The sequence below is a fragment of the Chelmon rostratus genome, chromosome 15 (assembly GCF_017976325.1).
Source record: "Chelmon rostratus isolate fCheRos1 chromosome 15, fCheRos1.pri, whole genome shotgun sequence".
In the NCBI taxonomy this organism is placed as follows: domain Eukaryota; kingdom Metazoa; phylum Chordata; class Actinopteri; order Chaetodontiformes; family Chaetodontidae; genus Chelmon; species Chelmon rostratus.
Window position 1 is genome coordinate 7,196,410 of NC_055672.1, and position 25,534 is coordinate 7,221,943.

Below are 25,534 nucleotides of genomic sequence, written 5' to 3' on the forward strand. Positions count from 1 at the left end.
ATATAACGTCTTCTAAGCTGACAGGGTTGTTTTTCCCACCTCTCTAAGCAGAAAACTGGATGATACATGCCTGAGTGAGAGTGGCAGCGCCGTAAATGCTCGTCCAGATCTCGGAGATCTTCTGTCGGTTTGTCTTACTGCCGCGTGACACCGAGGAGTTCGGTGCAGACTGCGAGTCGGCAACATGAGCAGCATGTCGTTTTATAGCCGAGGCCACGTGGAGCAGATCAGGGACCTGATCAGATACACGGAAAAGACGACACCTGATACACAACCTTGAGCTTAGATTAAAGGATTAAAGGTTTGACACTTGATCAACATAGTAAATGTACAATATCTTGATCAACTATTCATTATACTGTATTATTGTGTTGAGATGTTGATTCATAGCCGGTACCTGAAGAAACCTGCTGTGCATCTTCAGCAGCTCATCAACACATTTCTTTTCCTGCAGCTTTGTGACAAGCTTCTGCTGCCACGGATCCCGTCTAGGTTTCACCTACGGGACCGGACAACAATTACTTATAACAGAACATCATATTTTATAAGCTCATCATGTGTTTTGCATGTAAAAATCTTCATTAGTAAAGTAGCTAATAACTAAAGCTGTCAGACAGCTGCAGTGGAGTAAAGAGTAGAATATTTGCCTCATGGTAGTGGAGAAGAAGTCGAAACTGGCATGAAAAAACCTGACAAACCCCAAACCCACTGGCTGACCAGCAAAACTTTCAAAAATTATTTGATTATTTCTTTAGCATTTGGAGAGAAAATATTGATTTGATTTACTCTAACCTGAATGAAGGGGGGCCAGCTGGCCTCCTTCTTCAGAGCCAAACCCGCAGTCTTCCTCCCCCACTGGCTCTGCTTGACCTCCGTGCCATCGTACGCAGGAAACGTTCTCATCTGCTCTTGTTGTCTGAAAATCGCTCTGAACTCTCTCCACACCTGCAGATTCAGGTCATGTACTGCGTAAATATTACAAGGCTTTTGTTTATATGTTGCATCAGTTGTCCAGTGCATATTATTACCATGCTGAATAACTCCATCTCGTCTGCGGTGGTCCTGAGTTTCTGGACGTCGTAGGGCAGCTGGAAGTGAGCGATCAAAGCCTGCAGCTCAGGTAGAAACTCCTCCAGGTGAACAGTGTGCAGGGGAACAGCCTCAGCCAGTTCTGAAACACCTGTAGTTCAATGTATTCAGTCATAAACACCTCGTGTTTGCTTTTTCCCCCTTTTTCATCATACATATTTTACACAATAGCCTGTGCAGCTGCAGTTTAACAGTTTGTCCTAGTTAAGGCTATTATAATGTTGTTACTATCATTTTGATTTTTTAATGCTAGGAGTTTGGTCCAGATAGCCAGAATTCCTTCGAAGTTTATCCTTGACCCTGGAAACAGGAGCTGACACAATAATCTCACCACAAGGTTTGTTTAGTAGGTGTTAGCTGTCACAAGGTTATAGATGTTCAATTTTCCAATGGAAGTGAGTTTATTTTGTCAATAAATTTGGCAACCCAGCATCCTTCCTCCATCAGCCAAAAAAATTAACTTGTACACAAGACATATCAGAATCTAATGGACAGTTTCAGCATGTTGTCAGAAGACAAACACTGTCCACTGTAGACTTCCTCTTGTTTAATTTACTTGGCATATTTTACAGTTAAGAGGGAAAAATGGATAGAACAGCAAAACATTATGTTCGTTTTTAGTCTTGTTACTGTTGTAATGTTATATTTCTGGTGAAAGTAATGGATTTTTAGCAGATCTCCAAATGTACTGTTTTGACTCTCACCATCAACATGTTGAGTCTTGTGTAAATTTTCCTCACAGACCTTTGGTTGTGGGTTTTTATCTTTTCTTTCACAGGCTGGTAGGTAGTGCAACACCTGTCAAACAAGGAAATCAACACTGTAAAATAAAAAAACACCTCTGAAACAGATGCATTAAAACTGTTTGTGGATCTTTACCCTGAGGAAGTTGTGAACGGTCTGAACAGAGTGCAGATGGCAGACCAGCCAGCGCAGGTAAATGGCCACATCATCCTGAGTCAGCAGGTTGGTAGGATTTCCTCGGCCGGTCAGGATCTTCTCTCTGCTCGCCGACAGTCTGCGAGCTCTTTGAACGGCGTCCTCGTACTCACTCGTCAAGTATGAGACCTGATCCTGAGAGAGAACAAGTCTGAAGTGAAGACGAATCAGCTGGAAAGTCGTGTGCAGGCAATGTTTCATCTGTATTTCATCTCGAGCTAAAATAATTAATTGATTAGTTGACAAAAATTACCAAATTATCAAATAATGGTCTTTTTTTTCCAGCTCACTTGTGAGTATTTGGTGCTTTTCTTTGTCTTAAACTCCATATTTTTGGATTTTGGGCTGCTTGTCCAACCAAAAAAGTTCTAACATTGAGAGAATAACCTGCACATTACTCAGCTTTGAAAACTGCAGTCACTTGTAATTTGACTATTTTTATTAAATCATTATAGAAGCATCTTCTTTTTTCCTAAATTACCAACATCAAGTAAGATTTACTCACTGCCCCTGTCATAAATTCTCCCTATACATAAATTCTCAACAATGAACTGTGTGAGCAGGATGAGCCATCAGAGGAAAACTTCCTGCCATAATGAGTCTCAGTGTGTCCTGTTCAAAGTTCTGGCAAAATGAGACTTAGGTTGTCACCTTGTAATGAGGATAAAGCTTCTCAATGACGCTGGTGTGGCGGCAGAATCTCCTCCATCTCAGCATGAGCAGATATTTGATGTGAGCCAAGTGACATGATCTGTCGGTATAGAACTGCACACAAATACACGAAATTGGCTTAAATTACCTTTCTCTCATTTCCATTCTGTTCTACTGCATATGAAGTCATTTTTTATGGTCCTCACCTGGTGCAGTAGTGGAGGCAGACTGTCAGGAGTGTACTCCAAGGTCAAGCAACTCTCCAGCTCTCTTTGCATGACGTCAGCCTGAGACTGAACCGGCAAGGCTTCAGCCACCTGCAACCAGGAGTAGAGACGAGCCCAGTAAAGGCTAAAATGTTACTAAAGTGCCAAATCAAATTCAGGTTGATCTTTTAAGTGACCATTATACACATTATCTATTATCTAGATGCTCTTAATACACATCTATCGTGGAATATGATCTTGCACATTTGCTCTTATACTGCCTACTGTGAACTTTTGCACATTCCCTGGTGAATATTACACATTCATGCACATCTCTTTCATTCGAATAACACATTGTACATTGTTTTATAGTACTTTGTCATATTTTATTGTCAGTTTTCTATTCATGCTTCTTGATTTGCAGTGCTTGCTTTTTAGCTTTCTTCATATTATTCTACTTACTATGCTTATTGTTACTGCACCAAAACACCAATTAGGTAAATGTGAAAACCTCCTTGGCAATAAACCTGATTCTGGTTCCAGAGTTTATAATGGCCTAGGAAATTGAATATGAATTTTCTGTTGGCCTCAAACAGATAAAAACGATTAATTTTCAGTCTCACCTGAAGTCCTCTCTTCAGTGTGCGTTCCCTCTCCAAACGGAAGAAAGAAATGTCCTTTGGTGGTTGAACAGAACTGAAAGGAAGCTAGAGATTAATAAGAAAAAGCTCTCGGCCAAACAGCATTTAATGCCAGACTTTCTGACTTTTGAAAGAAAAAATTAAAAGCAAATGAAAAGTATGAAAGTATGCTAACATGCTATAGTTTAGCAGGCAATGTCAACATGTTTACCATGTTCACGTCTTTGTTTAGTGCGTTAGCATGCTAACATTTACTAATTAAAGTCAGTAAATCCAACAGTGGTCCAGATATTTCTGTCAAAGCTACAAATGTCAATGGTGGTGCTTTCAGGGGAGTCATCTGCTGGGGACCATGCATGTGTGTACAAAGTTTCATGACAACCCAATGAAAAGTTCAGATATTTCAGCCTGGACCAAAGTGGTGGACTGACAAACCAACATTGCCATGAGCCACCTGCAAGGCTGAAGTTTAGTTCCACAAATATTCCACATTTTATAGCAATTATTGTTTGTAAATAATGTTTTCATTAAAAATAATTCTGCTGGATTTAAGTTCCACCTACCTGAAAATCTAGACAGTGTAAAAGCGACATTGAAGCCCCTCTAGACATGTTTCAAGAATATAAAAAAATTTGCTTAGAATAATAATTTGTCTGATTGGACTTGTGTATCTCTGCACGCACATCATTCTGCACAACGAAGCTGAAACATCCACATGAGTCTACAGTTTAAACCAAACAGTACAAGTGATCTGCAGCTGTTATCTGACACAGGACATCAGCAAAGCTTTCACACCTGTAACATTTGGAGGAAACTGCTCTTTGAGGAAATCCACTCTCTGCGATTTCCGCCCTGAGTGCTGATAGTTGACGCGACAGCTCTGCCTCCATCTGCTCCACTTTAACAGAGGAGGAAACTCTGTATGTGTCACACATGGCAGACTTCTTTGTTCAGGATCAACATGTCTAGAAACTGGGAAATCCTAACATTTAAAACATTAAAAAAAGAAAAAAATCCTCCTGAAGTGCTGCCAAATCTGTGCCTCCACATGCTGACTTGTTGTGGTGTATCTATGGAGACAATCCCATCCCCTGCCCATCATGTGGACTCAGTGACTGCATTTGATCTGTAGAGGGCTCTATCGTCACACTAGAGTCCTTCTTTTGCTTGAATATGATGTCAATGCTGTGTCAAAGCTTTTTAGATACTTCAGCTGTAATTTGCAATATACAGTACAGTATGTGTATATGACATTATGCACAGTGCACCAGACGTTGAGCAGCACATACCTCAGCATTCAAAAACCTTGACTCAATCTCAGTGGGTCCATTCCTCTTGGATACAGTGTGTGATTGGCTCTTAGCTAATGATGTGATTATCCAATAGGAAATCACCTCGGCGGTGACTGCAGAGTCAGATCTGCAGCTGTGCAATTCCTCTAGAGACAGAAATAAAAAAGAAAGGAATATCAAAAGGCATGCAGGTTTTCAGTGGTTCTTTAAGCTTTATTTACATGCACCATCTCTGATACAACCAAGATAGGAATAGGAATTACAACTGGCAATGTCAGCTTGATGTCTCTCTTCTTTTTGTAGGAGCAATAGGAAGAAATGGTGTTTGAACATTGGCAGTGAGTGCTACTCAAAATTAATATAGCAAAAAAAAAAGTTAGGCTTCAAGTCTTTTTGTTTTTTTAAGATTAAATATTCCTTCTGAAGCTTCAACAGTGATATTGGGAAGCACAGTAGTGCAGAATGTATTTTTGTTTTGATTCAATTACTGTCAGTTAAGTTCAACCTCAATAACTCGAATGGAGGACGCGATTTCAGGCACCATTTGCTGTTTGCAGTGGCCCCGATCAATACCCGATTGAGGTGGTCAAAATGTTCAACAGACCATTAAAACAAAAGTGCTTTTACACAGCTCTACAACGCGGCATTTGGAAAAGCATGACAAATGTACATGTGGAAAAGAAAATAAATAAAATCTCAACTTAACAAGAGGACAAATTCAGTGAAAGCTGAGTTCCCAGCTGATAAAAATGCAAACAAAAAAAAAAGTTCATCCTGCTGTTCCTACAAAAACTGTGCTGATGTCAATTCATTTTTTGCCCTTAAAGCACTGGTTCCTAATATTTATACACTGTATATTCTCTTATTTCCACTTATTTAAATGCAGAAATATTTTGGCAATATTTAAAATACTGTGGTTGTTTCCTTCTCAAATGGCAAAAATGGCTCTAAGATACTACATGATCTCCTCTCACAGGGTTGGAAACACATTTTTTGCCCAGCACCTGCTATAGTGCTGATAACAAAGGGGAGGCTACCAATGCTGCTCCATCTGCAGCCACTCCCTGCTATCTTCTTATTTATAGCACCAAGAACTCCTTCAAATTAACAAACACCAAAATATTGTAGTTGAGTGCTGTGGTTATTGTGATCCAAATAGTTCTAAGTGTCTGCTAATGTAAATGGTGTTAACTAGAGCTAAATCATGTTGCTCGCTAAACACAGTCCTTAACTCTGTCCTAAACTCTGTATACTGAGCAGTACTTCCAATATTGCAGTAAGTGGGGAGGAGGAAGAGGGGGGGGGGGGGGGGGGAAGATGGTGAAGGGATCTGCAGCAGAAACACCATATTATCAAGACTTCAGTAACGCACCTCTTCAGAAGGAACAGAATTCACAGTAATGTCACTAAAATCACAGGGTAAAATTCGCCAAATAAAAATAAAACATTACATACAAAAACCACACAATGTAGATCAGTTCACATCTTGATAACATACTAACCTCTACAGAGTGATATTTGGTGCGCGAATCTGTGCATCAATGGGGGAGAGAAAACAAAAAAGCTTTTCATCAACACTTTTTTCTTAAATCTTTTAGTCCATTTAGGCTACGTCTCTCAAAGAAGTTTAAGAATAATAAAAAAAAGCTTGTCAAGTATCCTCCACTGGAACGTAATAATGTAACATTCTCTGCAGCTTTTTCTGTAAACAGGCTGTCCCTCACCACAGGCTGACAGCTGGTTTGGCAAAAATGTTGGTTTAGGTATGAAAGGGTGTGAAAGAGGAGAGAAAGCAGGGCGAAAACATAATTGATCTTCAGTTTCATGTATCACTTTGTGATAGCGTATGAGTGATTCCCTGAGACTAACACGAGTTGATGCTTTTCGTATAGTTTTAACAAAATGTCCTGTACTTCCATTCCAGTCAATACTGTTGTTCACACCGCCCAGGCATTGATCTTTTTAAAGACGTTTTTTTTTTTCTCCTCTGTGAAGACACCATTGTGTGTCTCAGACACTTAGAATACAGTACCAAACTTAATGCCTCACATTAAAAATAATGGAAAAAAATACTACATGAATACACTTTTACATACTCCCTTCCCTCTAGTTGCACAATGCAGGACAAAGACCCCAATTTACATTTTCCCCGCTTCTTTTTTATTGATTTATTTTTTTTAACCCATGCTGAGCTCTGACGGAGCTTCTCAGCTTGGGACCCAGCTGTGAGGGGAGGTCTGTTTCGAGCTGGAGAAGCTTCCTGAATTCCTGTTGCTGTTCTGGGCGGAGGTGAGGCGGGAGTCGAAGCTGAGGTCCAGGCAATCTGCGTCCATCAGTTCATTGCGGATGATGGAGTCCATGTCGCACTCAAGACTGCCGTTGAACACGTCGAGGTCCAGATCGGCGGGAAAGCGGTCCTGGCCCGACAAACCAGAGCCAAGCTGCATAGAGGCGTTCTTGCTGGGAGACTTCAGGTGCGGCTGCTTGGCGTCGTTGTGGCCGGCGTCGTTGTCAGAGGTTGACAAGCCAGCTTGCCAACCAGGCACTGAAGAGCTTTGGGCCTGACCTGCGCTGGTGTGGTTCACCAAGATGTGGTCTTTGCGGAGCAGCATGGCATTTCGGCGGGAGTTCTGCAGGGCAATGGCGGTGCTGGCCTGCGACATCAGCGGGTCAGACTGGGTGAGCATGACGTTGCTGTGGCTGTGGGAGTCCAGGCTGAGCAGATCTTGCAGGGTCTGGTGGTCGTTGAAGTGCGAGATGCAGGAGAAGGTGGTCTGCTTGTTCTCCTGGATGGTCTGCATGGGCGACTGCCGCAGGCTTGTGATGGACGGAGGGCTAAAAAGTGGGTTAGGCCCGTAGCTGCCAGAGGGGCTACCCAGACTGCTTCCTGAGCAGCTGAAGGTAAACACTGACGTCCCCTGACCGTTGGCTCCGCTGTCTTCCTCTCCAGGAGGAGGCTGCTGGGATGCTGTCAGGCTGATATTGTCTAAAAGGTCGTCCATCAGGTTGTCAGCGAGCCCGTCGTTGAGGTTCATGGTGCCTGCCAGGTCAGAGAGCCCTGTGGGCCCCGTTGACGGGGACATGCTGCTGGGGCTGGAGTACAGCATCGGTGATAGGGGCGAGTCGTCATCAGGCACCTCGTCCAGCTCCAGGTTGGCCAGGATCGGGGACAGACGACCACTGAGTGTGCTGGCGTTAGAATTGGTCCGGGAACGGAAGTCTGTCCAGGCGTCCAGCTCGTCACTGCTGCGGGAGGTGGGACTTCCTGTCCATTTGGAGAGGCTGGAGGAGCTCTCTGAGCTGCCGTCTTGAGCTGCCTGCAGCGAGGCTTTCTTCTTGGTGGCACGTCCTCGAGCTCCTTTGATGTACTTGCTGTTATCCATCGATACAGCCCGTCGTCTGGGAGCTTTGCCTCCTTTCCCACCTTCTGGGTTGACCATCCACCAGGAGCTTTTCCCTGTTCCTTCATTCTGGACTTTCACAAAACGACTATGGAGGGACAGATTGTGTCGGATGGAATTCTGCAGTAAAAACAAATGAAAAGAATTAAATGCATGTTTAATGCATGAGCTTGTGCTTAAAACATACTTGGCCTATAAGGATGATTCTGATGTATAGGTAAAATGCACTGTATATAAATAGACAAATAAAAGGATCATTCCTATTAAAATTTAGTCCTATTTTGGAGTTGTAACCTCATCTGAGATTATTGCAACATCACTACAATATCAGTCCAAGGAGGAAGCAGATCGATCAGAGGTTTGTAAACAAGCCAACAGTTTGATAAATTATCTAACCATTTTATTTGAAGGTACAACAGAGAGCAAGGGCGTTCAAAATTTTGGTAATTAACCCTCATTGTACAGGAAAAATGTATCTATGCACAACTACAGCAAGTACAGTTGGTCAAGGTTAAACCAGAAAGTTTCTCTGTAAACGGTGATGGATGTCTACAATAGGCAGTTTGGGTGATTGCGATTGAAAGTCCATTTCTTGACCTTGGAAACAACAGTCAAAAGATTCTAACCACAAGGTCCATTTAGTATCTGTGCTGGTGCTTTCCATCAAACCACATGGAGTTTGGCCAGCTGTCACGGCATTGTAGATGTTCACACTACCATTTTGAAATTCCATGACAACCGAGCATCTGTTGAGGAAGGCTGTGTGATTTGAAAGGCCTGGAACAGCTACTCAACGGACCTTGTGGTGTTTCACGAACTTTACCAAATAAGTTCCAAGGTACAATACATAAGAATGATCCTGCAAGACATTTAATGACAATCATTTGTGTGCAATTACTCTTGTGTGAAATAAGTCCACAAGCCAAAAAGGTTCATAAAAACTGCACTAGAGATAGAAAATTAAGATTTTTAAACAGGCAACGTCAAATGCGGTGAAGCCTCCCACAACACAAAATTCAAGGCTTCCGATACTAAACAAACTATTACAACCAAATACAGTAAATAACCCTGCAGTGTCTTTAAAGAGACACTTTTCTTTACACCTCACACTGTGACCTATTTCTGGCTGCCCGGAAAGGTCTACAGGATTTCCCTGGAGATGTTCCCAACCATGTACAAAATTAAACAGCTGGAGCCAGCACGACCAGCCCACACTAAGTCACACTGCAGTAACAGAAGGACGAAACTCTGCAGTGATCTCTGCAGCCCAAAGGCCAACTTCACCGGGAGAGGGTCCAGCATAATTCTCTTAAGCTTGAATTAAGTTGAGTAAACCAAGGTCCTATTTAAATCCATCTTTCAGAAGATTAAACTAATCAAACACTGAACAAGTTCTACACACAGAAACAAGAGCTGCCCATGGCCTTTTCAATACGGATCATATAAAGGCAGCTGTGAAGGAAGGTGCTCTCCAACTTGGTGATGACTGTGAGATCACAAATGCATGTTGGCCACAATTTCCTCCTGAATGCAATGAGTCAATGGAATGACCCGCTGACATTAAACTGCCGGTAAAGCCCTCGCTTCAAGCCAATTAAAGGATTAGGCCAACAAGCAAACACTTTCATCACAAAGCACATGTGGCTCTCAGAAATAAAACTTCAGGTACCTTGTTGCTCGTTCCTTTCTTATTTCTACCCGACGTACTTTAGCTGGAATGGCTGGCGGCTTTTGCGAAACATTCAGAATTTAACTGATCTCATAATGAAGTTAAATCACTGACTTAAAAGAATAAGTCTGGTGTGTGTCTTTAATTTCCATCTTGTCAACAAATCCAATGAAAAATCAAAGCTAACGGCACACGTCCTGTGGAGATGGGACGTTTGCAAAGGAGTTGGTTCTTTTAAGTATAACGTGATTATTAGCATAGTGGATGGTAAACACATAAATGCACATTACTCATCTTTTCACATTTTTAGGAGTTTACAATTACTTAACATTGGCCAGTCTAGCCTGTGGACACATTCACAGTTGATCCGTCTTTTATTCTACCACTTCATCGCCTCTGTGATTTTGTCCAGTTACTGTTAATCTGCTAATCTAGGATAGTGGCAATAGAAAAGACTATTTTCATAAAAAGCTTTTTAAAAATACCGTAATGATCATTTCCTGTCCTGATCCACCTAATTATATACTGTTCTTGACGCACTCTTGGTTTTCATAGCACGGTCAATCTAACTAATCTAGACTAGCGTAGATGGTTGTTTCTTGACGTAGAGGTTATGTGGTGTAAAAGCACATGACCTATGTTTTAAATTACAACACTTTCTGGGAGGGGACCCCCAGATGTCCCACCAATGCATCTTTTCAAATTTGCTCCCCCATTTTAAAACATAATAAAATGCATTTGGGAATAACTCAAAATAAACTACAGGGCCCACGTTCTTCTAAACAAACGTCACCCAGTGCTACAGCGTGACTCAATGTGTTTTTAACAGCTTTTGGACAACAATGGAGCTCTATGGCACAGAAGAATACGATATCAGGCTTTGGCCACACAGGGAATACTTGTTAGAAGGATTGATTCATTGTTGGTTTTGGTCTTTTCATGGGATTTGTTGGCAATAAAAAAAAAGAGGATATCATCAGATTCAACCTGACCTTTGATCTGGCTTCAATCTGACTTTGACCAAACCTTCCACATTTCCTCATCATTTCCATTAGCTGGCTTTATAACCAGAGGGCTGGGTCAATAACTAGGAGTAGATAAATTTGAGATTGTTTGAGGAAGAGTAGCAAGAAGATGAAGGGAGCAGTGCAGGTGTCAATAAAACACACAGTCGGACTTGGCTTTTGGCTTCCTTCATTTTTTCTTTGCCCACACTTGTGACCGGGCAAAAGTACTAACTAATCAAAATGAAATGAAAGAGTATGTTTGGAGGTGTTTTTCTCAACAACCACCGTGCATGATATCTTATTACACATTTGTCAACCAAGCCTGATGGGCAATAGCCAGCAGGTGCTTAAATAAACAGACTTTATCTCTAAAAACGAAAGCATTAGCAAAGCATTGCAGCAAATTAATCATCCTGTGACTACAGGGGGTGGACCTGTTCTGTTTAGTCTAATGAAATCCAACACAACAGCCCTGCAATAAATAATACACAATCCTTTGTGACACTTCACTTCTGGTTGAGCAAGTCAGAAAGGTTTTGACTCAGCTCTCTGGTCATTTATGAGGCCGTAAATTGTAGAGCTTCTGTGTTGGACTGTATTATATTACGGCAGGTGGGCAAAACAGCGGTCACACTTTGCAATATAACACAGTAAAATACACAATGTCCCACCTGAAAAATGTCCAAAGAATTCAAATGCTCCTCTTTGATGGGAGATTTTATGTTATGAGCTACACAAAGGCAGTTATTTATTGCAGAGCTGTTTAATCTGAATATGTTATCCTACACAGGTGATGCTTTTATTGTGTCTACCTCCTGTGCACAGCTAGCTAAGGTTTGCTGTGGTACAAGATGAACAGTAATCCTGCACCGTATGCATAAAATACAACATTCCTGTTATATTCTGGGTCTGTGTGACATGTAGCAGCAGAGGCTGTCAGCCCTGCATCTTAAAAGAAAGATCTCGTGGACGTTATTGTATCTTCAAAGCTTTGGAGACGTGTTAAATCTTCCAAATGCTGCACAGGTAGATACAGTAGGAGCCACACAGCGTTTAAAAGATAAATCACAAAGAGCAACTGCTGCCTGCCCCTCCCCCACGCAGTCATAGCAGCGCTGCAGCACCCTTTGAGCAAAGCCTCGTTCTGAGCGGGGACTGGAGCAATGCCAGTTTAGCCAGAGCCAGATCCAAAGAGAAACACTGAGCTTCTCTCACACTGCTACACATTGACCTACATAATTTATAGTCAGCTGATTGATTCTTGTGCCCGGGCCACATGAAAAGACAGTGTGGCACACAGCGGGGTCGAGCCGCTGACTGGTCATCCATACAGGAGCTGAATATTTTGTTTGGATTCACAACAGAGAGGAAATTTGAACATGTAACCTCGTGTTGGGGGCTACACACAATGTTTGTCATTGAATGTGGTGTTTTCGCAGCTGGCTGACGGTATCGAAAAGTGTGACAGGTCTGTCGAGTCCCTCGCTGGACGTGCTGAGGACATTTTCGCACACAGTCCCTCGTGCGGACCTTAAGATGATTGCTGAATGTCACACAGCTACAAAGCATCTCCTAGGAAATGCTGATGTCAGCACATCTAAAACCCTAACATTAACCCTTTCCTCTGCCTGTATCTGTCTGCAGAATGCATCTGTTGGAAAAACCAGCCTGCAAAAATGAATGAAAACTTGACCACCACTAATCTGAAGTATTAACTAACCATCTGATTCTGCGGATTAATCGGTTATTAGCATCCATTTGTGTCTCCACACACTGCTCATATTTTTTACTCCAATTCCCGTCAACGTGCCACATCATCGCGCGGAGGTTTAAAGCACAATGTTTTGACTGTTACTGTAATTTCTTCATGAAGAAACTCCCTGGAATCAGCCTGCATGCCATATCCACAGTTGTGCAGGATTACAAACCTATTTCCAGAGTTTTTCTCCCCCTCCCCTACAACCACCACCACCATCTAAATCCTGCAAAGCTCAAAGCTTTCATCAGACTTGATTCCATGACAGATGAATTGGTTTTCCAGGCCGAACTAATCCTTAAAATCAAACAGAAGCAGGGCCCCGCTGAAGCTTGTGAGAAGCCCCTCTGCTGCAGTGTGAGCACTTTGTCTGAAAGTGAAATTAACTTTGCATTGCCTATTTTGAGTCTCGACTTTCATACCCACCACCTTGCTTTTACTTCATTAGTGTGATTGTTTTTTTTTTTTTCAGGTGCAGAGCTAATAGTGTGTGTAATCTGATGCACGCGCTATTGCAACTGTACCCTTGCATTTTGACAACAACTTATCTTGTCATTTAACACCATGTGCCTGCAGGCAGCCTCACATTCCTGAATTACTGATTATCTGGCACCCAAATATTCCTCATAATAAAGCTAAAAATATACCCCACAATCATCCTTTACATGGTGGCTGCACCCTCCTCCTCCATCTCTACATTAACAATGCTGTGTGCCTTGTGTGTCTTCACATGACCACAGTTTGGTCTTTGTTATGATGACAGCACCAGCATGTCACCGCTCACCTTCCAGCCAGCAGAGCTATTGCTGTCGCCTTTGTCCTTGAAGTACGGCACAGACCTCACCATCCAGTCGTAGATTTGGGACAAGGTCAGCCTCTTCTCGGGGGAGCTCTCGATGGCTTGGGTAATGAGGTCTGCATAGGAGTAGTTGCCCCAGGCGTTCCTGCGGGCGGAGGACTTCCTCAGCTGTTGGGAGGCAGAGCCGCCCAGAGCCGCGGCGGGGGTCTGCGCGGAGGAAGGCGAGCCGTCGGCGGCCTCCTCCTTACGGGGGCCGCGCTGGACCTCCACGGGCTGGGAGACGGAGCTGCTGCTCGGCTCCCGGGGTTCGAGAACGCCGCTGCTGGCTTTCTGAGCATCGCCGCTCCCCGTGCTGCCACCTTCATCATCCTCCTCTTCGGGGATTACGTCAGTGTCATTTGTCCCGGGCTTGCCCGCACCAGACTCCGGACGGGGAAGGGGCCAGGTGCAGGAGCGTGGCCGCTTCTGGGGCTCGAAATCCGGATCTATCTCAACGTTTAAGGGAGGCTCGTTGCCGTTGCGCGGCGCCTCAGCCATGTTAATCGCAATATCTCGGTCGTTGCACAAAGGGTTATAAAATCACTCAGGTCGCATTCCATCAATGTTGTGTGCAGGCTTCGGAGACAGTTTATTTACTATGCACGATATGCAGATGTCCAGCCTGCAGCCGAGTCCCAGCACGTGTCCGTCTATCTGTCCTCCTGCACGGCGTCTATCCGCAGCACAGAGCTGATGGGGCTGCCCAGCATTAACAAAACATTGCCTTTTCTCGTGCACAGCCCACACCCTGGCCAACGTGCATTGCAGTTTCGGCTAAATGTGGAGTTCAAGATAGGCAGACTCAGCGGCGAGTCTTAGAGGGATCCAAACGGCGTTCCTTCACAAGCGTCCGCGTCCTGCGCCGCGATCCCGCGACATGCATGCCAGAGAAACAGAAAATTACTACACCTAATGCCACCACATCAGCTTTATCACTCCGAACACAGCTGCCATCTTGACCATTTCCTTCTCCCAAGTTCTTTATCATCCGTGCAGAGAGCTGCCAGTCGCCTGAGCAGTGCGCTGCTGTCCAGATACCATCAAGGCGGAGATTGCTTTCTCAAGGCCCTGCACCTTTTTTTTTAAGGGGCTAGTGGAGAAATGTGGCGAGGCTCAAATCCGCCCTCTCAAGAGCTAAAATAATAATGATGCATTCTGGCTGTACATCTCTGGCAGCTTGAACGGGCCAGCACGGTGTCCTCCGTGTGGCCAGCAGCCTGCAAACACTCTTCATTCAATCTGCTGCTGCTGCTGCTGCTGTGGTTGGCGCAAACGCTCCGAGTCTGAGAGAAGGCAAAAAAAAAAAAAAAAGAAAACGCACGATCCTGCCCCCTGGACTGCACTGAAATTAAAGTGACAGTATGGAAACGTCCGCAGGCCAGTGACATCACCGTGCACACCTTTTTATGACCACAGGATTTCAAGAAGAGAGTCTGTAAAGCTCCAGAATGAGGCTACAGCCGAGGTGATCTGCTGGAGGTGACAATACCAGCACTCACCTGCCTTTTGTCTTTCTGTCTTTCTGTGTGCGTCATTAAAGTGTGTTGCAACCATAACCAGGATTTTAGAAACACTGAGAGAATTCACTTTTTATCAAGAATGTCAACTGTTAAATTAAAAAGTAGAAGAAAATACTTTGTCAAAGTTGACGCATTACTGATATCAAAATTCATTAAATAAAGGTGAGGACAGGGCTGGCTAACATATATGATTATACTGGTCATTTTACCACAGTGTGTAAGTGTAAAAAACAGGACGAGTCATTGTGTCATGAGGGTTTGTCTGTGATGCAAAACAGTGGAAGAAATCTCTATACCTATATTGTGATGTATCCATCAGTATTAGAGAAAATATCCTTATTAATATAATATCTGAGGGTGTAAGGATGGAGGATGTACAGTTTTTAAAGCCCTTTGAGGCAAATTTGTACGCTTCATACTGCTGTATATTATCATATCATTCAATATAAAACAACTTTTAAAAACAAACAAACAAACAAAAAAAACACAGACTCCACTGAATAAAATGTCACAAACTGTCTCTCTGTATCAGTAACACTTTTTGTTTGTACAGGAGGTAAACTTCCTTGTCACTGCCCACGCCACCTTCTTTTTGCAGGGCGGTGCATATCACTGTGTTTAAATACAGCAAAGATTAACGTAAGGAGGCAAAAAAAAAAAAAAAAAAAAAATGAAACCAACTCCCAACACTTGAACCGTTTACAAAGAGTAAGCAGTGCTGAGTAATATGTACACTGAAACACTTCCTTCTTTTTTTATGCGGCAAATTAAAATACCACTGAATGCAGTAAAATGTTATGTTTAAGTGCATGTGTGAAGCGTTCTGAGGCGTTTCACAAGTACCATCCGTATAAATCAGAAATGAACACACAGCTTTAAATCCCAGAGCCAACATGCTCTCACTGTATTTAGGCTTGCATCAGAATCACATACAACTCATTGAGATGCCTTGTATTTTCATAAACATTATGTAGTTCGGAGGAGATTAAAAAGTCCCTTAAATCTTCACAAAAGTCCTTCGGGAAAACATTTCCGAAAGTCGTCCAGCTCTTTCCCACAGATTTATAAATGTAAATACAGTTGGACCACTATATGATTATGAGTTAAAAGCAATATGACACCTTAAAGTTTATCTTAAAAATGATCTGTAAAGTGCAATGTCGCAATAAAGTCATAAAAGGCCTTAAGAGTTCAATAAATATTCTCTGTACAACACTTGCACACGTACAGTCGAGCCGTCCCGTTGGCTTCGTGCTGGATAAGATGAGTAGGAGTAGTGTTCAGTCTGGCCTGGTTTTGGCAGACATAGTTTATGGAGTATGTTGGTTGTGTAATGTGGTCGACTTTTCCAAATGTTACACCTGTGACTGCGTGCTTCTGTCTCCTTCTAGCCAGTATTCTTCTGACTGCATCTCCGTGAGGCGAGACACTGTCCTCTGGAAGGCAAATCTTTCCTCTTCTCCGCTGAAGATGGACAGACTGCTGGCTTCATCCTGTTAAACCACAGGGGAGTGTGTTTAACTTGAATTCACTCAGGAAGCTGAGTCAGTGTGCACCAATCGAATGGCCTCACATGAATTATTACACCAATCTTTAGCTTTACATTTTTAAACCTTTACTAAGATTTAAGAAACACTAAGAGAGCTCAGATAATCCTAAACCCCGAGTCTTCACATGTTCACACAGATCTTTACTTTATGGACTTATGGGTTTTCATTTTATATGTTCATGTCTTGGTGGTTTTTGTGTTTTTTTTTTCTGACATTTAGTCAATTTTAAATAATCAAAGCCTGAAGAAACAACATTTCCCTTTTTAATATAATGTTTTTGCCTTTGATCAGGAAGCCCTACAACAGGAAATGAGGCTGAGTGAGATGCAGCAAAAGTCGGCAGGCGGACTTGAACTGGTTCACGTGTCTTGAGGAGTGTCTCAACATTTCACTGTATGTTTTACAGTAAAAAATAAACAAAGTTGAGAAACTTGTATCAATGTATCAGTTACATTAAGGGATGCTATAAACCTGTGATCTCAACCTTGAAAACAGTTTTTTTTTATTGCATAGAGTCTCAATCATTGTAATTTGCTTCTAACAAAATAAAGAAAGTAATCAGATTAAAGGAATTGGAGCACTTTCATTAAGAAAAACGTGCTTGATGTGAGTTATGCCCCAAAAATTTTCAGTAGAAAGGAAAATCTGTTAAGCCAGTTTGAACACAGATGCAGCTGATTTATAGCTTTACTCGATTTCAAAGAAATTATGACTCAATAATAAACTGAAGTACTAGTTTTCAGTGCATACAACAATGTGGACTGACTTCCTTTTAGCTCCACTCGCTGACAGCCAGCCGCCTCAGCCAGCCTAATTATCTACATTTTACGACTTAAAGGACACACCCGACATGAAAAACTGGTTTAGCCGTGAAAACAGAGTGGAGCTCTTACCCTTTTCAGCCCCAGATCATCCATCAGGATGTGGCTCTCGTCATGACCGTGATCACCATCGTGTATGAAGATATCCTCCAGTGGATGATCTGCAAGAATCACCACCCGCACCTGCAACAACATTTAGATAGATACATAGATAGATAGATCTACTTTATTTATCCCAAGCTGGGAAATTGCAGTACAGCAGCAGCATTACACACAGTGAAATAAGTGAAAATAAGACTATAAAGAACAAACTATGCATAATAAAAATATAAAAATAGCGAGCAGTAAAAAGATTATATACATAACAAAATAATAAAATAGCCAAATAGTAAACAGTAGTAAAAAGTATTGCACAAAAGGAATATCAAATGCAAATGGCAGTGAAAATTAAGTGTACCGTGACTGTAAGAACAAACTATATATAATAAAATATCGAAATAGCAAGCAGCAAAAAATTATATACATAATAATAAAATATCAAAAGCAACCAGTAGTGGTAAGAAGTATTGTATTATTATTATTATTTTCAGCTGTTATTGTACAGTGTAATGGCATGTGGCAGGAAAGATTTCCTGTATCTGTCCCTTCGAGCTAATTTTTTGAGTTAGGTTAGATGACAAAACACCCAAACAAAAAGCTTAAGTTTGGTGTTTTAGTGTGCATGCAGGTAGCAGCAGTGTACCTTGTGGTCGTAGAGGGCGTCCACAAGCGTTATGAGCCGCCTGGCTTGAGTTTTCTTGTTCAGTGTCAGCAGAGGAATGTGTCGAATAAAGATGGTGTCAAACAGCCTGGACATCTCCAGGTAGTCGCTGGCCCCTAAAGGCTGAAACATTTACATTCAAACACAATATGTGGCTTGTATTTATTAACCCTCAAACACAACACACTGGTCTAAGTTGCTGCACAACCCCGACTCCAAAAAAGGTGGGAAGCTGTTTAACACGAAAATAAAAACAGAAGCCTCCCAAGTGTTCTCCCAAGCCCATGTAGCAATATCCTTCATACAATCAGGTGTTCACAAAGTGATGAACCTCGCTCCATCCTTGCTACTATCACCTGTAACCAATCAACCTGTTTACCTGTGGAATGATCCAAACAGGTGTTTTTGGAGCATTCCTCAACTTTCCCAGTCTTTTGTTGCTCCTGTCCCAACTTGTTAGAAACGTGTTGCTGCATCAAATTCAGAATCAGCAGATATTTACAAAAATCAATAAAGCTGATGAGGTCAAACGTTTAATATATTGTCTTTGTGCTGTTTTCAATTGCTTATATGTCAAGAGCGAGTAAGTGAGGTGGCTATAAGAGACACACCTCTAATTACCTGCACCAAAAGCTGGATTATCTAACAGAACTGCATGAAAATGAAAGCAATACAGGTAAAAAAAAAAACAATATTAGACAGTAAGAAATAACATTGCACTCATCTGTGCAGCCGATCTGCTGCATATAATTCACCCAGCCACAGAGTAGCCTACACACTGGTACTGTAACACACTGACACAGTATCTCTAATAGGAAGAAAGAAACTCATGAAAGTATTCCATTCGCCCAATTTTCAAGAGGTGACAAATAATTAAGAATTTGTCACAGACAGTGCTTCACAAAGTTTTCTAAAATTTCCTCTAACTCAACAACTCACAGGACGTCTTTCAGTGAGTCTGGGTCTGATTCCATCACCTCATGCACAGGTTTTGCTCTAGAGGACAGAGATCTGATCTCAACGAGGAAAATGAAAATGCATTAAAAATACCAGGTCTAAACTCAAAGGCTGAATAGTTTATTATCCGGATAACGTATCTGGGTACAGATCCCTTTTTAAACACCAGGTGTAAATGGGTGTGTGTATGTGACAAAGTCATACAGTGTGGATTTTTGCCTCTGACGCTTACAGTAGGACTTAAATAAATAAATAAAGGCCAAGCTGCTGTAAATGGCTTGTCCAATACAACTCACATTGGAGTGGAACTTAGTTTTTGATAATGGACATCCAATACAAAGACAACATGTAGTCCATTGAGTTCCACTGCTCACTAATAACAATATGAGAAAAAAAACTCATTAAAAGACCAAATGACCTAAGATACACATGAAGCGTTTTGTCATGATTATGTCAAAACATCCATCTAATAATATGTATAAAAAAATCAAAGAGCTGAGAGGCTTACTCTATCACACAGCTCCTCAAACGTACAGTCAGCGATGGTCCCACATGCTTTGTTCAGATGGACTTTCCTGTTGTGAACATTCAGAACTCTTGGTCGTGTTACTGTGGAGAAAGACAGCGCAGTGAGTGCACCACATCATATAAGGTTATTTCATCTCACAGATCAAACCCTATTTATATATCACCTGCAGAGTTAAGTTCAATGTCATGTCAAAGTCCACTTACTGTCATTTTGCTTAAAAGCCAGCTCGTCAAACATCTTGTCTAGTGTCGCCTCTGCATCCGGCTCACTGGAGCTGCAGTTAATGCAACAGGGAAACATTAAAAACACAAAACATGCAAACAACAGATCAAAATCTGGCTTGCCAAGACGGTTTTACATGGACGTATTCCTTACAGGAAGTAGAGCTTTCCAGCAGAGGGTCTGTTACTTTTGCGGTAATCGATCCCAGAGTCTAGGCGAAGAGTTTGGCAATATTTCTGCACGTGAGACACAAGCGATTAACAAAAGATGCATTTCAAACAAAAAGAAGACATTTAACTGTGCTTGTCTCCTTTCTTACCTGCAACACAGCAATAAAAGGCACAAAGTTGACTCTCTGCAGCCCATTTTTATACAAGTCTGAGGGAAAAGAGAGGGCCAGAAGTTGATTTTACATTTTCTATTATTTACGCTTAAGTCATGTTTTCCAAATTGTGTAATGATGCTGTCTCATTTCAACAAATTTCAACAATTGACAATCTCGAATACATCATGAGGGGATTTTGCCCTGTGTATAAATTGAAAATGATCATTCTTGACACTTTATGGAGGCACACTGTGCATGTAAGATTTCACATCTTAAGGGGATTAACTGAACCCAATTGACATTGTGTTGACATCCTGAGGACACAGATCTGGAGGCACACTAACTCAGTGTGAGGTACCATGGAAAAGTTCTCAAATCTTTATTGGTAAAATTGTGCTCAAAATCCTACTTTGACACCTCGAGTTACAGGATGTAGATCAAAGACATACAATGCTGAGCTCAGTCGTGAGTTGTGTGTCATGCAGTGAGAACAGTTTCTGAAGGCATTTGGCAGACAAAAAAAAAAAAAATTAGGGCATGTTACAAGATTTGTCATTTACCTTCAGGGGGACGATTAGAGGTAGCCACGACAACAACACCGTTCTGAAACAGATTCTCAAAGAGCTGCTTGAGAATCATGGCATCAGCAATATCAGTGACCTGAAATTAGAAAGACAATACACAAAAATGTACAGATACTGTCAGACTCCTTTAAATGTCTCTATTATTAAAAAAACGATCCCCCAACAGGTATGTAGCAACACTGAAAGATTACCTGAAACTCATCAAAGCACAGAAGACAAGCCTCCTCACTGATCTCCTCAGCAACCGGAGCAATGGGGTCATAGGATTTGGCCATTTTCCCTGCTTTCCTCTTCGGCATGCTCTGTTTCAGCCGATGGATCCCTACAGACCAAAAAGAGGGCAGAAATTAGTCTTGGCTCTGCAGGAAAAGTACAAGCACAAATGAGTACACATGAGTATTAGAAAGTGCTGAGCTAAGGCTAACACGAACTGGAAAATACACACTTTTAAGTTTGGGGTTTAACTCTTGAGACCCATTTGCTACATTTTTCTGATTTTCAATGTATAATTATATTTAAAATATATAGAAAAACACCAATTGAGATGTGGGAATGGAAGACTGGAGGTTTACTGGACACACTTTAAGTGCTTTTTCAGCAGTATGCACATATAACACAACATGTAAGCAAGACCTTAAATGTAACAAAACCGAAATGTGGTGACTGAAAACAGGAAGTATACGTCCAGTTAAACAACCGCAGAGCTGCATTCTTCTACAGACTTTAAATACAGCAAGTTATGAAGTGTTGGTGTCGAACCACACCAGTAAATGAAAGCATTGTGGCACAAGAAAAAGCAATATAACATATTTCACCCCAACTGAAACATGTTTAGATCATTATGGAGTAAAATACTGAGAGTGGGTGTGAGTGGAGACTTGCTTGCTTGCCGTTTTTTATTCAGGTTTCACAGAGTATCAACTTTTTTTAGAAATCAGGGTCATTACTGTTCATGTGAAGTACATCAGAAGCTGATGGTGAAACACGGTTGTACAGTGTTATAGATGCAGTCCTGCTGAACAGAGCTGCTGATTCTGTGGGTTGTCTGTAACCACTGACAGGTGATTTCATTTAGGTTTGGACTCAGAGACTGTTGCCCTTTGGTGGCAGCAATTCTGCTCCAAACACAAACATTAAAATGTAATTATAGGAAATTGTAATTTATATGCAGGCTGAGCTACATTCTTTGCTGGATTAAAATAAACTTTTGTTTAGCTCTGGTTAATTGACCATGTGGAGAAAACGTATTGCCTGGTGGGATTTTTTTTTTTTTTTTGTCAATTTCCTGCTGATCTCCAGACATGTTTCTCAGCTATTTTCCTTCCCACTGCACCGAACAGACTTTGCAGCTGTAAGTACAACTTCCACTTTTTAAATGCTCGCTTGCAATCATTTGTGACTGAAAGCTCAGTTGCCCCCTAGTGGCTGTTAGTAGCAAGTAAAGTCCAAGATGAACATTAGTAACCCCCTTTCTCACTTCAAGTGTGGATGGTGCCTTAGGTGTCTGCCATTGTGCATCCTCAGTAAAAATTGAAGGAAACTCACTTTTATGCACGTCCAACATAAAGCCGTGGAAATGGACCCTCTTTTTCTTTTCAGTCTCAACATACGAATAAAACATGTCCATCACCATGGTTTTTCCTGTGCCTGAAACAGTGAAGAGCATGTGAGTTAAGGGAGAAATTATGTGAAACACAAAATGTTTGCAAGAAATTAAATTTATGTTGATTTATGTGACTCTGTGGCCCATGTCTCTTACCAACATCACCGTAGATGTAGTAACCTCTTGGGGGCTTCGGTTTTGTGAAAAACTGAAAGACAAACAGGCAGAAAAAAATGATCTCCACAGCATTACAGAACACTTAGTTTAACCATATGCAATCATAAAAGTGAAGTAAACAAGTGCAGGATTAATGCTTACATGAGTGACGTTAGTAAACCAACAAATCAATGACAGCATAAGTTAATAAATAAGGATGAGAACATCAGTAATGAAGGGGAGTTTCTCTCTACCTTGGAGAAGATAGACGTCGGTGTGTTGCTGTATCCTCGGAGCGTTTTGTGGAGCTTGTCCAGCGTCTGCAACACCGCTTTCTGGTGCTCATCCTCCCGCAGTGTCCCGTCTCTGATCAGCCCGCTGTAGTGATCCAGAGGGCCGCTGAACCCACCGGCGCTTACGCCGCTCTCCTCCACCGCCTGCTGGGCTTTCACAGAGTACCCTTTAAAATGATAACAACACAGATGGTGACGGCACGTTAGCTCTTTTGTGTACATTTCAGACCCTCACGAAAAGGAGTTTACTGATGCGGAAAGTTGCGATAATGTAGATGCTGTGGCCGAAGACCAAAGGTTAGCAAGCGACAGCTAGTCTGACAGCTGACAGAGCAGGATACAACCAGCCCAGGCAACAAGGTAAATTAGTACAGAAGTTCAGATATTTTTGGTAACAGGTTAACTTTAAGAGACTCTAATTAACCAAAACGGTTAATTTAAAGTAACGTTACAGCTAGGTCGGCTTTTCGGTCGAAATTAGCGTTACACCACCGGACAAACACTTTTAACACTTTCTCCATGAACACGACTCACCAAAAACTCGCCTCACCTCGTCTGCAGAGCTCTGTCAAAGATTTTAGCAGCTTTCCGGAGGAATATTGCTCTGTTAAAAGAAACCTCAAGCCCAGTGAAGCTGAGGGTGACATTTTTAAAGACAGCGGTATGTACACCGCCATCTTGGTTTCAAATTTGGTCAACGTAACTTTATTAACAGAGACAAAACAAACAAAAGCGTGTCCTGCTATCAGCCAGCAGGGGGCGAAGTTGCATTCAGTTCACTATACTGGATTTTCTGATAACATTTTTAATAAGAAGAATTATTATAATACCACACATAAATATTATTAGGATAATATTGTAATAAGCAGTGTGGCATTAAAAATGGGTCGTTGACAACACAGCAATTGAAAGTGCTTCACAAAGGATATAAGAGGCTTTAAAAAAATTAATAAAACAGGCGAATGAATTACAGTGCAGTGCAGGACATACATAAATAATGCATTTTTTAAATAATGACAGCCAGTGCCAGACATAAAAGTTTTAAGCCTATATTTATTAAAAACAGAGGTAGCTACAGAGGCTGTTTACTTATTTCTTTAGAGAGATGGATAGACTGCACCTGATTTGACATAATATAGATTTATGACTGTACCCAGAAATGAAATAGCCAGATGTATCAAGAGGAAAATGAATGTCCCATGCTGCTGATTTAGGCTAAATGTAGATTCATCTGCTATGAAATCTCTAAATGCACTACACACTACACTGAAAATACAGTGGTTACTTTGGGAGGAAAACACTGCTGAGCCTTCCCACTCACTAACACCAGAATTTGCACATACAGGGCAGTTACTCATGAACACATACAAAAAATGACTATGGTTATTTTTATTTCAGGCTGCAACTAATGAGAACTGATTAATCTGACTGTTAAAATATCAGAAACTATTGCATTAAAATTTCCCATATCCCAAGTAGTGTGTTTAATTTGCTTGTTTTATAAACCCACAGTCACAAACTATCACTTTCAAGCTATTTTATTCAATTTGTAATGATAAAAAACAAAGAAAAGCAGCACATTATCACACTTCAGAGGCTGGAACCAGAGAATGTTTGGCAGGTTTTGCTTGAATAATAAAGTGATTGTTATTATAATTATCATTTTTTTGCCAGTTAATTTCTTGAGTAATCAATTGTCTTTAAAATGTCAGAAAATCATGAAAAATGGCTCTTATAATTTCCCACAGCTGAAGGTGGCATCTTCAAATGTCTTGACCAACAGTCCTAACAGCTAACTATCATATGTGACAAAGAAAAGCACCAAGTCTTCACATTTCAGAGGCTTCAACCAATAAATGTTTGGCATTTTTGCTTAAAAAATGTTGTAGTGAACATACTATTGTCAAAATAATTGCTCATTGTTTTCTGACGATCGACTCATCAATTAACCAACTCTAAATATGCAATTCCTCAATATAGATCAAAAGCTACCAATGACATATTTGAGTATAAATCGTCAGTAGCGCACAACAACATGTGATTACACAGCTGGAAAACCACTGCAGGAACGGAGAAAAATAGCTTTCACTCGTTCAACCTTTCCGATGAATATTTTCATTAAAATTAACAGCAGAAACTCTGTCCTCAGTCTAATTATACCTCCGCAGCACTGAGCAGACCAAACATGGCTGACAACCGACAGGGTGTTACAGGGCTTACAGGCTTGTTGCCATGACAACAGAGGAGCCTTTCTCCCCCTCTCTCTCTCTCTCTCACTGTCTCTCTTTAATGCACACACACACACACACACACACACACACTGTCACTCTCTGTCTGTCTGCCTCAGTTGTACACACACACACACACACACACACACACACACATACACATACAGTATTACAGTGGAATCCGCCTTGCTTTGAGATCTGTGCTCTACTACTGGAAGCAGAAAAAACACAGGAAATACAGCAAGGGGCGTCGGGGACACTCCACATCTGTTTTGGATGGTGAGTGCCTGCTGACCGGTTATTGTTTGTTTACATACTGTATCCTTTGACAAATCTGCTTCAGATGAGATCCATTTTGGAGGTATAAATGTTTCTTGCTGTTAGCACTGCTGCAGGAAGGGAGATGTGCCACATGTATTCTTTTCTTGTAGCCGCTTCTTCTTCTTTTTTTAAGATTAGGGTGGAAGCTGTCATCGTAATGGTAATTCATAGCTGGG

The 25,534-nt window shown here is 41.6% G+C and overlaps 4 protein-coding genes and 1 long non-coding RNA gene across 5 annotated transcripts; all 5 read right to left on the reverse strand.

Annotated features, from left to right (window-relative positions):
- Positions 1 to 43: 43 nt before the first annotated feature.
- Positions 44 to 1,046, reverse strand: LOC121618492 (putative uncharacterized protein C6orf183). The gene is made up of 4 exons (XM_041954004.1): positions 1,029 to 1,046; positions 793 to 945; positions 398 to 499; positions 44 to 235 (listed from the first exon to the last, which is right to left on the reverse strand). Exons 1-4 carry the CDS (start codon positions 1,044 to 1,046, stop codon positions 44 to 46), a joined length of 465 nt encoding a protein of 154 aa, XP_041809938.1.
- Positions 1,047 to 1,051: 5 nt separating this feature from the next.
- On the reverse strand, positions 1,052 to 2,074 carry LOC121618992. The gene is made up of 3 exons (XR_006007458.1): positions 1,969 to 2,074; positions 1,794 to 1,887; positions 1,052 to 1,180 (listed from the first exon to the last, which is right to left on the reverse strand). It is a non-coding gene; the product is annotated as an uncharacterized LOC121618992 (long non-coding RNA).
- Positions 2,075 to 2,078: 4 nt separating this feature from the next.
- LOC121618494 (putative uncharacterized protein C6orf183) lies at positions 2,079 to 4,937 on the reverse strand. Its single transcript, XM_041954006.1, has 6 exons — positions 4,816 to 4,937; positions 3,509 to 3,581; positions 2,886 to 2,996; positions 2,680 to 2,793; positions 2,138 to 2,163; positions 2,079 to 2,085 (listed from the first exon to the last, which is right to left on the reverse strand). The coding sequence occupies exons 1-6, from the start codon at positions 4,821 to 4,823 to the stop codon at positions 2,079 to 2,081; spliced, it is 339 nt and encodes a 112-aa protein (XP_041809940.1). The 5' UTR covers positions 4,824 to 4,937.
- Positions 4,938 to 5,090: 153 nt separating this feature from the next.
- foxo3a (forkhead box O3A) lies at positions 5,091 to 14,521 on the reverse strand. The gene is made up of 2 exons (XM_041953648.1): positions 13,436 to 14,521; positions 5,091 to 8,339 (listed from the first exon to the last, which is right to left on the reverse strand). The coding sequence occupies exons 1-2, from the start codon at positions 13,985 to 13,987 to the stop codon at positions 7,026 to 7,028; spliced, it is 1,866 nt and encodes a 621-aa protein (XP_041809582.1). The 5' UTR covers positions 13,988 to 14,521; the 3' UTR covers positions 5,091 to 7,025.
- A 1,228-nt stretch (positions 14,522 to 15,749) lies between these two features.
- On the reverse strand, positions 15,750 to 23,492 carry afg1la (AFG1 like ATPase a). The gene is made up of 13 exons (XM_041954109.1): positions 23,360 to 23,492; positions 22,771 to 22,976; positions 22,517 to 22,568; positions 22,303 to 22,404; positions 20,949 to 21,079; positions 20,734 to 20,833; positions 20,168 to 20,226; positions 20,002 to 20,084; positions 19,830 to 19,900; positions 19,606 to 19,706; positions 18,123 to 18,263; positions 17,453 to 17,563; positions 15,750 to 16,502 (listed from the first exon to the last, which is right to left on the reverse strand). The coding sequence occupies exons 1-13, from the start codon at positions 23,484 to 23,486 to the stop codon at positions 16,365 to 16,367; spliced, it is 1,422 nt and encodes a 473-aa protein (XP_041810043.1). The 5' UTR covers positions 23,487 to 23,492; the 3' UTR covers positions 15,750 to 16,364.
- Between the last annotated feature and the right edge of the window lie 2,042 nt (positions 23,493 to 25,534).

Bases quoted from the DNA above. Each gene is read 5' to 3' on its own strand.
- LOC121618494 (XM_041954006.1), bottom strand. The intron at 2,997-3,508 runs GTGAGACTGAAA...TCCTGGTTGCAG, and splicing joins CACTGAAGAGAGGACTTCAG to GTGGCTGAAGCCTTGCCGGT. The intron at 2,794-2,885 runs GTGAGGACCATA...ATTTGTGTGCAG, and splicing joins TGCCTCCACTACTGCACCAG to TTCTATACCGACAGATCATG.
- LOC121618492 (XM_041954004.1), bottom strand. The intron at 500-792 runs GTTAGAGTAAAT...CCGGTCCCGTAG, and splicing joins GCTGGCCCCCCTTCATTCAG to GTGAAACCTAGACGGGATCC. The intron at 236-397 runs GTACCGGCTATG...GTATCTGATCAG, and splicing joins TGCACAGCAGGTTTCTTCAG to GTCCCTGATCTGCTCCACGT.
- foxo3a (XM_041953648.1), bottom strand. From the start codon at position 13,987: ATGGCTGAGGCGCCGCGCAACGGCAACGAGCCTCCCTTAAACGTTGAG. The intron at 8,340-13,435 runs GTGAGCGGTGAC...TTTTTACTGCAG, and splicing joins ATAGCTCTGCTGGCTGGAAG to AATTCCATCCGACACAATCT.
- afg1la (XM_041954109.1), bottom strand. From the start codon at position 23,486: ATGGCGGTGTACATACCGCTGTCTTTAAAAATGTCACCCTCAGCTTCA. The intron at 20,227-20,733 runs GTAAATGACAAA...CTTTTCCCTCAG, and splicing joins CTCTAATCGTCCCCCTGAAG to ACTTGTATAAAAATGGGCTG. The intron at 20,085-20,167 runs GTAAGAAAGGAG...TCTCACGTGCAG, and splicing joins CTTTTATTGCTGTGTTGCAG to AAATATTGCCAAACTCTTCG.